At 27.8% G+C, this 11,608-nt stretch overlaps 2 protein-coding genes across 2 annotated transcripts; one reads left to right on the top strand and one right to left on the bottom strand.

Moving 5' to 3' along the window:
• Window positions 1-569: 569 nt before the first annotated feature.
• Window positions 570-1,997, bottom strand: LOC134833037 (probable isoaspartyl peptidase/L-asparaginase GA20639). Its single transcript, XM_063847192.1, has 3 exons — window positions 1,925-1,997; window positions 1,795-1,863; window positions 570-1,728 (listed from the first exon to the last, which is right to left on the bottom strand). The coding sequence occupies exons 1-3, from the start codon at window positions 1,950-1,952 to the stop codon at window positions 809-811; spliced, it is 1,017 nt and encodes a 338-aa protein (XP_063703262.1). The 5' UTR covers window positions 1,953-1,997; the 3' UTR covers window positions 570-808.
• A 7,876-nt stretch (window positions 1,998-9,873) lies between these two features.
• LOC134833974 (coiled-coil-helix-coiled-coil-helix domain-containing protein 10, mitochondrial) lies at window positions 9,874-10,947 on the top strand. The gene is made up of 2 exons (XM_063848484.1): window positions 9,874-10,066; window positions 10,452-10,947. The coding sequence occupies exons 1-2, from the start codon at window positions 10,020-10,022 to the stop codon at window positions 10,840-10,842; spliced, it is 438 nt and encodes a 145-aa protein (XP_063704554.1). The 5' UTR covers window positions 9,874-10,019; the 3' UTR covers window positions 10,843-10,947.
• Window positions 10,948-11,608: the final 661 nt, after the last annotated feature.

Here is an 11,608-nt window from a genome sequence, read left to right as displayed (position 1 = left end):
TTTGAATTTTTTAACAATTTAATTATTTTTTTTTTTAATTTTAAATTTTTTTATCAACTTAAAATTGATAAATTTTCTAATTTGCTTTAGAATTATTTTTCTTAATTTTTAGAAAATTTTTTAGAATTCAATTCAATTTTAAATTTAATTTTTTTTTATCAAATTTAATTTTTTTATGAATTTTAAATTTTTTATCAATTAAAATTTTTTTATGAATTTAAAATTTTTAATCAATTTTAAATTTTTTATCAATTTTAAATTTTTTATCAATTTTAATTTTTTACGAATTTAATTTTTTTTAATGATTTTTAAATTGTTTTTATGAATTTTAAATTTTTTTATGAATTTTAAAATTTTTATGAATTTTAAATTTTTTATTAATTTTAATTTTTTTAAATTTTAAATTTTTAATCAATTTTAATCTTTTTTTATAAATTTTAAATTTATCATAAATTTCCAAAAAAATCATAATTTATGTAAAAATGAGTTAAGAAAAATTTATTTTTTTTTAAGTTGAAAATTTTCAAATTTGTAAAAAAAAATTTCTTCTTAATTTTAAAAATTAATATTAAAAAATTTTCGAAACGGAAATCGAAAACATTTTTAATTCTTATTTTATCAGCCCAACTAAATATTATATTACCTATAGCATTCCTATATATTGTATTTAGATTTTTTATGCAAAAAAAATAACATTTTATACGTATATAAGAATGGTTCAAATGAAAATGTGATATCTATCTAACGTTTGGATGACTTGAGTATAAGAAGAAAATATAGAAAATTATGCAAAAAATTAACTTTTCAATTAAAAAAGACCCAAAATCCCCTTTCCCTCGACTTTCTCGCTCAAAATATCGATTCCATGTGCCTTATCTGACTTGTGATTAATTCCATAAGTGATCGTATCTTTCTTCTGATAAGCCCATGCCATGCGATTCGAAGTGAAATAAACGCCAACTTCGCCATTTTTGTCGATGCAAATTGCTCCGCCCGTGCCTTCGAGATTTTTCGTCATATTTCGACATGCTTCTTCGCAAGCTTTTTGCGGTGCCTGTCCCAAATACTCGATTCGTTTCAAAATATCGTGCGCTAAAACGGATTTCATGATGGTTTCTCCGTGTCCCGTGGTCGAAACGCCCCCAAATTCATTGCAAAATGTCCCGCAACCCAAAAGCGGCGTATCTCCGATGCGTCCTCGGTACTTTCCTGTGATGCCTCCCGTTGATGTCGCCACTGCGATATTGCCGTCTTTGTCAATGGCAACAGCGCCAACTGTTCCGCCTTCTCCGAAACGATCTTCTTCGCCGATTTCGGTGCGAGCGAATTGAACTGTGCCCCGTTCCGATTCGTTTTTCCACTCTTCCAAGGCGAGTTTGGCGAATTCTGTGATTAAAGCGCCATCCGGGAGGATTTCGAAGCCATGTTTTTTCGCGAGAATATTCGCTTGTTCGCCGCCGATGAAATTGTGAGGAGTTTCCAAGACTTTTCGCGCCAAACTGATTGGATGATGGATGTCTTTGACTAAAGTTACGCATCCAGCGTTGATTTGGGGCGGGCCGAGAGCGTTTTTTCGCATTTCCATGAGACTTGCTTCCATTTCGACAGTTCCGTCGCACGTGAGAACCGAACCGTAACCCGCATTGAAGTTTTCATCCAATTCCATGACTTTAACGGCATCTTCGACGGCTTGTAGAACGGATCCCGATTCAAGAAGAGACTTGTAACCTTCGAAAAAAACAAATTTTTGAGGTCATTGAACGCAAATTTGATGAGAAAAAAATAAAAACTTGCCTGTTTTCACAGCTTTTTTTACTCCATTGAGTTTTCCTTCGACGCGCGATGTTGGAATGTCTCCCGCTCCTGCAATTAAAGTGTTTTAAAGAACATTTTACGGTTGAAAAAGAAAAAAAAATTAACAAACCTCCATGAACAATGACAACAGGTTCCATTTTGTACAATGACCGGCAATACACTGACTTATCTTCGAATACAAACAAGTAAAAATAAATAAAAAAAATTATTGCAATGATAAGTTTTTTTTTATACAGGCTGCTTTCGATATGTTGAAGCAAGTGTTTAAAGTCAAAAGACCGTTATTATGGCGAATTTTACAAAATTGACCTAATATAAATAGAAATCATCTTCAGAATGAATATTTATTTAATTTTAGCTTTGAAATCCATCAAAAGTTGGTTGAAACTTGACTTGAGAAAAAAACAACGATGGTTGTAAAGCTTTGAAATTCAAAGGTATCAAAATACGTAAAAAATACGTAAAAAAATACGTAAAAAATACGTAAAAATTATCTTATTTTTTTTAATTGAAAATATGATTTGAGAAAAAAAGTACGATTTTTGCTCCTCATATGATAAAATCGTACTTTTTTTTATTTCATCAAAAATCGATCAGATATCAATGGAAATCAACTTTAGAATGAATATTTATTAACTTTTAGCTTTGAAACCCATCAAAAGTTGGTTGAAAATTGACTTGAGAAAAAAAGTACGATTTTTGCTCCTCATATGATAAAATCGTACTTTTTTTTATTTCATCAAAAATCGATCAGATATCAATGGAAATCAACTTTAGAATGCATATTTATTAACTTTTAGCTTTGAAACCCATCAAAAGTTGGTTGAAAATTGACTTGAGAAAAAAAGTACGATTTTTGCTCCTCATATGATAAAATCGTACTTTTTTTTATTTCATCAAAAATCGATCAGATATCAATGGAAATGAACTTTAGAATGCATATTTATTAACTTTTAGCTTTGAAACCCATCAAAAGTTGGTTGAAAATTGACTTGAGAAAAAAAGTACGATTTTTGCTCCTCATATGATAAAATCGTACTTTTTTTTATTTCATCAAAAATCGATCAGATATCAATGGAAATCAACTTTAGAATGCATATTTATTAACTTTTAGCTTTGAAACCCATCAAAAGTTGGTTGAAAATTGACTTGAGAAAAAAAGTACGATTTTTGCTCCTCATATGATAAAATCGTACTTTTTTTTATTTCATCAAAAATCGATCAGATATCAATGGAAATCAACTTTAGAATGCATATTTATTAACTTTTAGCTTTGAAACCCATCAAAAGTTGGTTGAAAATTGACTTGAGAAAAAAAGTACGATTTTTGCTCCTCATATGATAAAATCGTACTTTTTTTTATTTCATCAAAAATCGATCAGATATCAATGGAAATCAACTTTAGAATGCATATTTATTAACTTTTAGCTTTGAAACCCATCAAAAGTTGGTTGAAAATTGACTTGAGAAAAAAAGTACGATTTTTGCTCCTCATATGATAAAATCGTACTTTTTTTTATTTCATCAAAAATCGATCAGATATCAATGGAAATCAACTTTAGAATGCATATTTATTAACTTTTAGCTTTGAAACCCATCAAAAGTTGGTTGAAAATTGACTTGAGAAAAAAAGTACGATTTTTGCTCCTCATATGATAAAATCGTACTTTTTTTTATTTCATCAAAAATCGATCAGATATCAATGGAAATCAACTTTAGAATGCATATTTATTAACTTTTAGCTTTGAAACCCATCAAAAGTTGGTTGAAAATTGACTTGAGAAAAAAAGTACGATTTTTGCTCCTCATATGATAAAATCGTACTTTTTTTTATTTCATCAAAAATCGATCAGATATCAATGGAAATCAGCTTTAGAATGCATATTTATTAACTTTTAGCTTTGAAACCCATCAAAAGTTGGTTGAAAATTGACTTGAGAAAAAAAGTACGATTTTTGCTCCTCATATGATAAAATCGTACTTTTTTTTATTTCATCAAAAATCGATCAGATATCAATGGAAATCAACTTTAGAATGCATATTTATTAACTTTTAGCTTTGAAACCCATCAAAAGTTGGTTGAAAATTGACTTGAGAAAAAAAGTACGATTTTTGCTCCTCATATGATAAAATCGTACTTTTTTTTATTTCATCAAAAATCGATCAGATATCAATGGAAATCAACTTTAGAATGCATATTTATTAACTTTTAGCTTTGAAACCCATCAAAAGTTGGTTGAAAATTGACTTGAGAAAAAAAGTACGATTTTTGCTCCTCATATGATAAAATCGTACTTTTTTTTATTTCATCAAAAATCGATCAGATATCAATGGAAATCAACTTTAGAATGCATATTTATTAACTTTTAGCTTTGAAACCCATCAAAAGTTGGTTGAAAAGTGACTTGAGAAAAAAAGTACGATTTTTGCTCCTCATATGATAAAATCGTACTTTTTTTTTATTTCATCAAAAATCGATCAGATATCAATGGAAATCAACTTTAGAATGCATATTTATTAACTTTTAGCTTTGAAACCCATCAAAAGTTGGTTGAAAAGTGACTTGAGAAAAAAAGTACGATTTTTGCTCCTCATATGATAAAATCGTACTTTTTTTTATTTCATCAAAAATCGATCAGATATCAATGGAAATCAACTTTAGAATGCATATTTATTAACTTTTAGCTTTGAAACCCATCAAAAGTTGGTTGAAAAGTGACTTGAGAAAAAAAGTACGATTTTTGCTCCTCATATGATAAAATCGTACTTTTTTTTATTTCATCAAAAATCGATCAGATATCAATGGAAATCAACTTTAGAATGCATATTTATTAACTTTTAGCTTTAAAACCCATCAAAAGTTGGTTGAAAAGTGACTTGAGAAAAAAAGTACGATTTTTGCTCCTCATATGATAAAATCGTACTTTTTTTTTATTTCATCAAAAATCGATCAGATATCAATGGAAATCAACTTTAGAATGAATATTTATTAACTTTTAGCTTTGAAACCCATCAAAAGTTGGTTGAAAATTGACTTGAGAAAAAAAGTACGATTTTTGCTCCTCATATGATAAAATCGTACTTTTTTTTATTTCATCAAAAATCGATCAGATATCAATGGAAATCAACTTTAGAATGAATATTTATTAACTTTTAGCTTTGAAACCCATCAAAAGTTGGTTGAAAATTGACTTGAGAAAAAAAGTACGATTTTTGCTCCTCATATGATAAAATCGTACTTTTTTTTATTTCATCAAAAATCGATCAGATATCAATGGAAATCAACTTTAGAATGCATATTTATTAACTTTTAGCTTTGAAACCCATCAAAAGTTGGTTGAAAAGTGACTTGAGAAAAAAAGTACGATTTTTGCTCCTCATATGATAAAATCGTACTTTTTTTTATTTCATCAAAAATCGATCAGATATCAATGGAAATCAACTTTAGAATGCATATTTATTAACTTTTAGCTTTGAAACCCATCAAAAGTTGGTTGAAAATTGACTTGAGAAAAAAAGTACGATTTTTGCTCCTCATATGATAAAATCGTACTTTTTTTTATTTCATCAAAAATCGATCAGATATCAATGGAAATCAACTTTAGAATGCATATTTATTAACTTTTAGCTTTGAAACCCATCAAAAGTTGGTTGAAAATTGACTTGAGAAAAAAAGTACGATTTTTGCTCCTCATATGATAAAATCGTACTTTTTTTTATTTCATCAAAAATCGATCAGATATCAATGGAAATCAACTTTAGAATGCATATTTATTAACTTTTAGCTTTGAAACCCATCAAAAGTTGGTTGAAAATTGACTTGAGAAAAAAAGTACGATTTTTGCTCCTCATATGATAAAATCGTACTTTTTTTTATTTCATCAAAAATCGATCAGATATCAATGGAAATCAACTTTAGAATGCATATTTATTAACTTTTAGCTTTAAAACCCATCAAAAGTTGGTTGAAAAGTGACTTGAAAAAAAAAGTACGATTTTTGCTCCTCATATGATAAAATCGTACTTTTTTTTTATTTCATCAAAAATCGATCAGATATCAATGGAAATCAACTTTAGAATGCATATTTATTAACTTTTAGCTTTAAAACCCATCAAAAGTTGGTTGAAAAGTGACTTGAAAAAAAAAGTACGATTTTTGCTCCTCATATGATAAAATCGTACTTTTTTTTATTTCATCAAAAATCGATCAGATATCAATGGAAATCAACTTTAGAATGCATATTTATTAACTTTTAGCTTTGAAACCCATCAAAAGTTGGTTGAAAATTGACTTGAGAAAAAAAGTACGATTTTTGCTCCTCATATGATAAAATCGTACTTTTTTTTATTTCATCAAAAATCGATCAGATATCAATGGAAATCAACTTTAGAATGCATATTTATTAACTTTTAGCTTTGAAACCCATCAAAAGTTGGTTGAAAATTGACTTGAGAAAAAAAGTACGATTTTTGCTCCTCATATGATAAAATCGTACTTTTTTTTATTTCATCAAAAATCGATCAGATATCAATGGAAATCAACTTTAGAATGCATATTTATTAACTTTTAGCTTTGAAACCCATCAAAAGTTGGTTGAAAATTGACTTGAGAAAAAAAGTACGATTTTTGCTCCTCATATGATAAAATCGTACTTTTTTTTATTTCATCAAAAATCGATCAGATATCAATGGAAATCAACTTTAGAATGAATATTTATTAACTTTTAGCTTTGAAACCCATCAAAAGTTGGTTGAAAATTGACTTGAGAAAAAAAGTACGATTTTTGCTCCTCATATGATAAAATCGTACTTTTTTTTATTTTATCAAAAATCGATCAGATATCAATGGAAATCAACTTTAGAATGCATATTTATTAACTTTTAGCTTTAAAACCCATCAAAAGTTGGTTGAAAAGTGACTTGAAAAAAAAGTACGATTTTTGCTCCTCATATGATAAAATCGTACTTTTTTTTATTTGATCAAAAATCGATCAGATATCAATGGAAATCAACTTTAGAATGCATATTTATTAACTTTTAGCTTTGAAACCCATCAAAAGTTGGTTGAAAATTGACTTGAGAAAAAAAGTACGATTTTTGCTCCTCATATGATAAAATCGTACTTTTTTTTATTTGATCAAAAATCGATCAGATATCAATGGAAATCAACTTTAGAATGAATATTTATTAACTTTTAGCTTTGAAACCCATCAAAAGTTGGTTGAAAAGTGACTTGAAAAAAAAAGTACGATTTTTGCTCCTCATATGATAAAATCGTACTTTTTTTTATTTCATCAAAAATCGATCAGATATCAATGGAAATCAACTTTAGAATGCATATTTATTAACTTTTAGCTTTGAAACCCATCAAAAGTTGGTTGAAAATTGACTTGAAAAAAAAAGTACGATTTTTGCTCCTCATATGATAAAATCGTACTTTTTTTTTATTTCATCAAAAATCGATCAGATATCAATGGAAATCAACTTTAGAATGCATATTTATTAACTTTTAGCTTTAAAACCCATCAAAAGTTGGTTGAAAAGTGACTTGAGAAAAAAAGTACGATTTTTGCTCCTCATATGATAAAATCGTACTTTTTTTTATTTCATCAAAAATCGATCAGATAGCAATGGAAATCAACTTTAGAATGAATATTTATTAAATTTTAGCTTTGAAACCCATCAAAAGTTGGTTGAAAATTGACTTGAGAAAAAAAGTACGATTTTTGCTCCTCATATGATAAAATCGTACTTTTTTTTATTTCATCAAAAATCGATCAGATATCAATGGAAATCAACTTTAGAATGCATATTTATTAACTTTTAGCTTTAAAACCCATCAAAAGTTGGTTGAAAATTGACTTGAGAAAAAAAGTACGATTTTTGCTCCTCATATGATAAAATCGTACTTTTTTTTATTTCATCAAAAATCGATCAGATATCAATGGAAATCAACTTTAGAATGCATATTTATTAACTTTTAGCTTTGAAACCCATCAAAAGTTGGTTGAAAATTGACTTGAGAAAAAAAGTACGATTTTTGCTCCTCATATGATAAAATCGTACTTTTTTTTATTTCATCAAAAATCGATCAAATATCAATGGAAATCAACTTTAGAATGCATATTTAATAACTTTTAGCTTTAAAACCCATCAAAATTTGGTTGAAAATTGACTTGAGGAAAATAGTACGATTTTTGCTCCTCATATGATAAAATCGTACTTTTTTTTATTACATCAAAAATCGATCAGATATAAATGGAAATCAACTTTAGAATGCATATTTATTAACTTTTAGCTTTGAAACCCATCAAAAGTTGGTTGAAAAGTGACTTGAGAAAAAAAGTACGATTTTTGCTCCTCATATGATAAAATCGTACTTTTTTTTTATTTCATCAAAAATCGATCAGATAGCAATGGAAATCAACTTTAGAATGAATATTTATTAACTTTTAGCTTTGAAACCCATCAAAAGTTGGTTGAAAATTGACTTGAGAAAAAAAGTACGATTTTTGCTCCTCATATGATAAAATCGTACTTTTTTTTATTTCATCAAAAATCGATCAGATATCAATGGAAATCAACTTTAGAATGAATATTTATTAACTTTTAGCTTTGAAACCCATCAAAAGTTGGTTGAAAATTGACTTGAGAAAAAAAGTACGATTTTTGCTCCTCATATGATAAAATCGTACTTTTTTTTATTTCATCAAAAATCGATCAGATATCAATGGAAATCAACTTTAGAATGCATATTTATTAACTTTTAGCTTTGAAACCCATCAAAAGTTGGTTGAAAATTGACTTGAGAAAAAAAGTACGATTTTTGCTCCTCATATGATAAAATCGTACTTTTTTTTATTTCATCAAAAATCGATCAGATAGCAATGGAAATCAACTTTAGAATGAATATTTATTAACTTTTACCTTTGAAACCCATCAAAATTTGGTTGAAAATTGACTTGAAAAAAAAGTACGATTTTTGCTCCTCATATGATAAAATCGTACTTTTTTTTATTTGATCAAAAATCGATCAGATATAAATGGAAATCATCTTCAGAATGCATATTTATTAACTTTTAGCTTTGAAACCCATCAAAAATTGGTTGAAAAGTGACTTGAGAAAAAAAGTACGATTTTTGCTCCTCATATGATAAAATCGTACTTTTTTTTTATTTCATCAAAAATCGATCAGATAGCAATGGAAATCAACTTTAGAATGCAATGGAAATCAACTTTAGAATGCATTATTTATTAACTTTTAGCTTTGAAACCCATCAAAAGTTGGTTGAAAATTGACTTGAGAAAAAAAGTACGATTTTTGCTCCTCATATGATAAAATCGTACTTTTTTTTATTTCATCAAAAATCGATCAGATAGCAATGGAAATCAACTTTAGAATGAATATTTATTAACTTTTAGCTTTGAAACCCATCAAAAGTTGGTTGAAAAGTGACTTGAGAAAAAAAGTACGATTTTTGCTCCTCATATGATAAAATCGTACTTTTTTTTATTTCATCAAAAATCGATCAGATAGCAATGGAAATCAACTTTAGAATGAATATTTATTAACTTTTAGCTTTGAAACCCATCAAAAATTGGTTGAAAATGACTTGAGAAAAAAAGTACGATTTTTGCTCCTCATATGATAAAATCGTACTTTTTTTTATTTCATCAAAAATCGATCAGATAGCAAAGGAAATCAACTTTAGAACGAATATTTATTAACTTTTACCTTTAAAACCCATCAAAAATTGGTTGAAAAGTGACTTGAGAAAAAAAGTACGATTTTTGCTCCTCATATGATAAAATCGTACTTTTTTTATTTCATCAAAAATCGATCAGATATCAATGGAAATCAACTTTAGAATGCATATTTATTAACTTTAAGCTTTGAAACCCATCAAAAGTTGGTTGAAAAGTTACTTGAGAAAAAAAACGAATTTTTTATTGATTTTAAGTTTGAACTAAGTAACGTCAGTGTTTCGACGTAAGCTAAACATGTCACATGGGGCAACGTTCCAATAGGGAATCATCATACGACTTTTGACGTTTCTTTATTCATTTTAAGAGAATCAAGCATTTCATCAGTCAGTCGATAAATTTCACAGAAATCACACGAGAAAAAAAAAAGTTCAAATTAATTTTTAAAAAAAAAGTATTCAAATCTTTGAGAAGAAGTGAAAAAAGTAAAAGAAACAAAAATGCCTCGTCGTGGAAGATCAGCATCTCCTCCTCCAGCAGCAAGACGGTAAGTTTCGGATGACAATGACGATGTTATATAACGTGCACGGAAAATTGTTCTCGCACTTTCTCGAAATTTCCTCGCAATTAAAAGGGAAAAGTATTTCACAACATACGGAAAAATTTTGTCATTGTCTCGCGGAAAATAAATTTGTTTATCACGAAATTGTGTCAATATGAGTCAATGCACGAGATGATGACGATTGCTTAGACTTGTTTACGAGTTATTTACAATTTCGCGATAAACAGTCGGATATTTTGGTAAATATTTGAAATTACTTCGATGGACTTTGAACTTCAATTAATTGACGAGAAAATGACATTTTTCCATTTTTTTTTTGTGAAACCTTGAAATTTTTCACCTTGACGTTACATCATAAAATTCTTTTCAGTGCCCCGCCAGCAGCTGCTTCTCCTCCGCCAGTTGTTCATCAAGCGCCTCCATCGCAAATGGCGCCCATGCAAGCAGCTCCCAAGCAACCCGGATTGATGGCACAAATGGCAGCGACAGCAGGCGGCGTCGCAATTGGCTCCGCAGTAGGACACACAGTTGGGCATGCATTAACGGGAGCATTTAGCGGCGGATCTTCGGATGCTCCAGCTGCAGCTGCGCCTCAACAACAACAACAATCGTATGCTCCGCAACATCAAGCCGAAAATTCCGGACCTTGCGCGTGGGAAATCAAGCAATTCCTCTCGTGCGCCCAAAATCAATCCGATTTGACGTTGTGCGAGGGCTTCAACGAGGCTATCAGGCAGTGCAAAACGCAACATGGCATCTAAATTAAGGAGAATTACCAAAATTTTTAAATCAGCGGAAATGTTGCATTCTAGAAAAATAAACTATTAAATAAAAATACGAGTTTAAGAGTTCAAATAAGTCTTTTCTTGACTTTTTTTTTCAAAAAATCGAAAAATCTTCCTCATATTTTTTTTTTAATTTTTCGAGAAGAAAATTTTTTGTCGAGTATCAAAAATGTCAGAAATTCTTTAAATTAAGCCTAATTAAATTTTTTTTTACCTCATTTAAAGAAATTTTTCTTTGAAAATTGATTTTAACCCATTTTTTTCTGTACTTTTACTAATTTTTGTTCATCGACTTTAAATTTTTTAAAATAAAATTAAAATGTTAAAATAAGAAAATTTTGACTTTTGAACTTTTTAAATGAGATTTTTCTTTAAAAATTATTTTTTTTAACGAAAAATTAATTTAAAAAAATTTCTTTAATGAAAGGCTTTTTTTATTTAAAATAAAAAATGATAAATTTAAAAAAACTAAAATAAAAAAAATTAAATTAATTAATTAATTTTAATTACTTTTCGTTAAAAAAATTAATTTAATGAAAAATTTATTTAAAAAAAAAATTAAATTAAATTAAATAGAAGAAAATTAAAAATAAAATAAAAATAAAAAAATTAAATTTTTTAAATAAATTTTCCATTAAATTAAATTTTTTAACGAAAAATTGATTAATTTTAATTATTTTTCGTTAAAAAAAATTAATTTAATGAAAAATTTATTTAAAAAAAAATTAAATTAAAATATCAT

Source organism: Culicoides brevitarsis, chromosome 3, assembly GCF_036172545.1.
Source record: "Culicoides brevitarsis isolate CSIRO-B50_1 chromosome 3, AGI_CSIRO_Cbre_v1, whole genome shotgun sequence".
Classification (NCBI taxonomy): Eukaryota; Metazoa; Arthropoda; class Insecta; order Diptera; family Ceratopogonidae; genus Culicoides; species Culicoides brevitarsis.
This window is presented reverse-complemented; position numbering and strand designations above follow the sequence as displayed.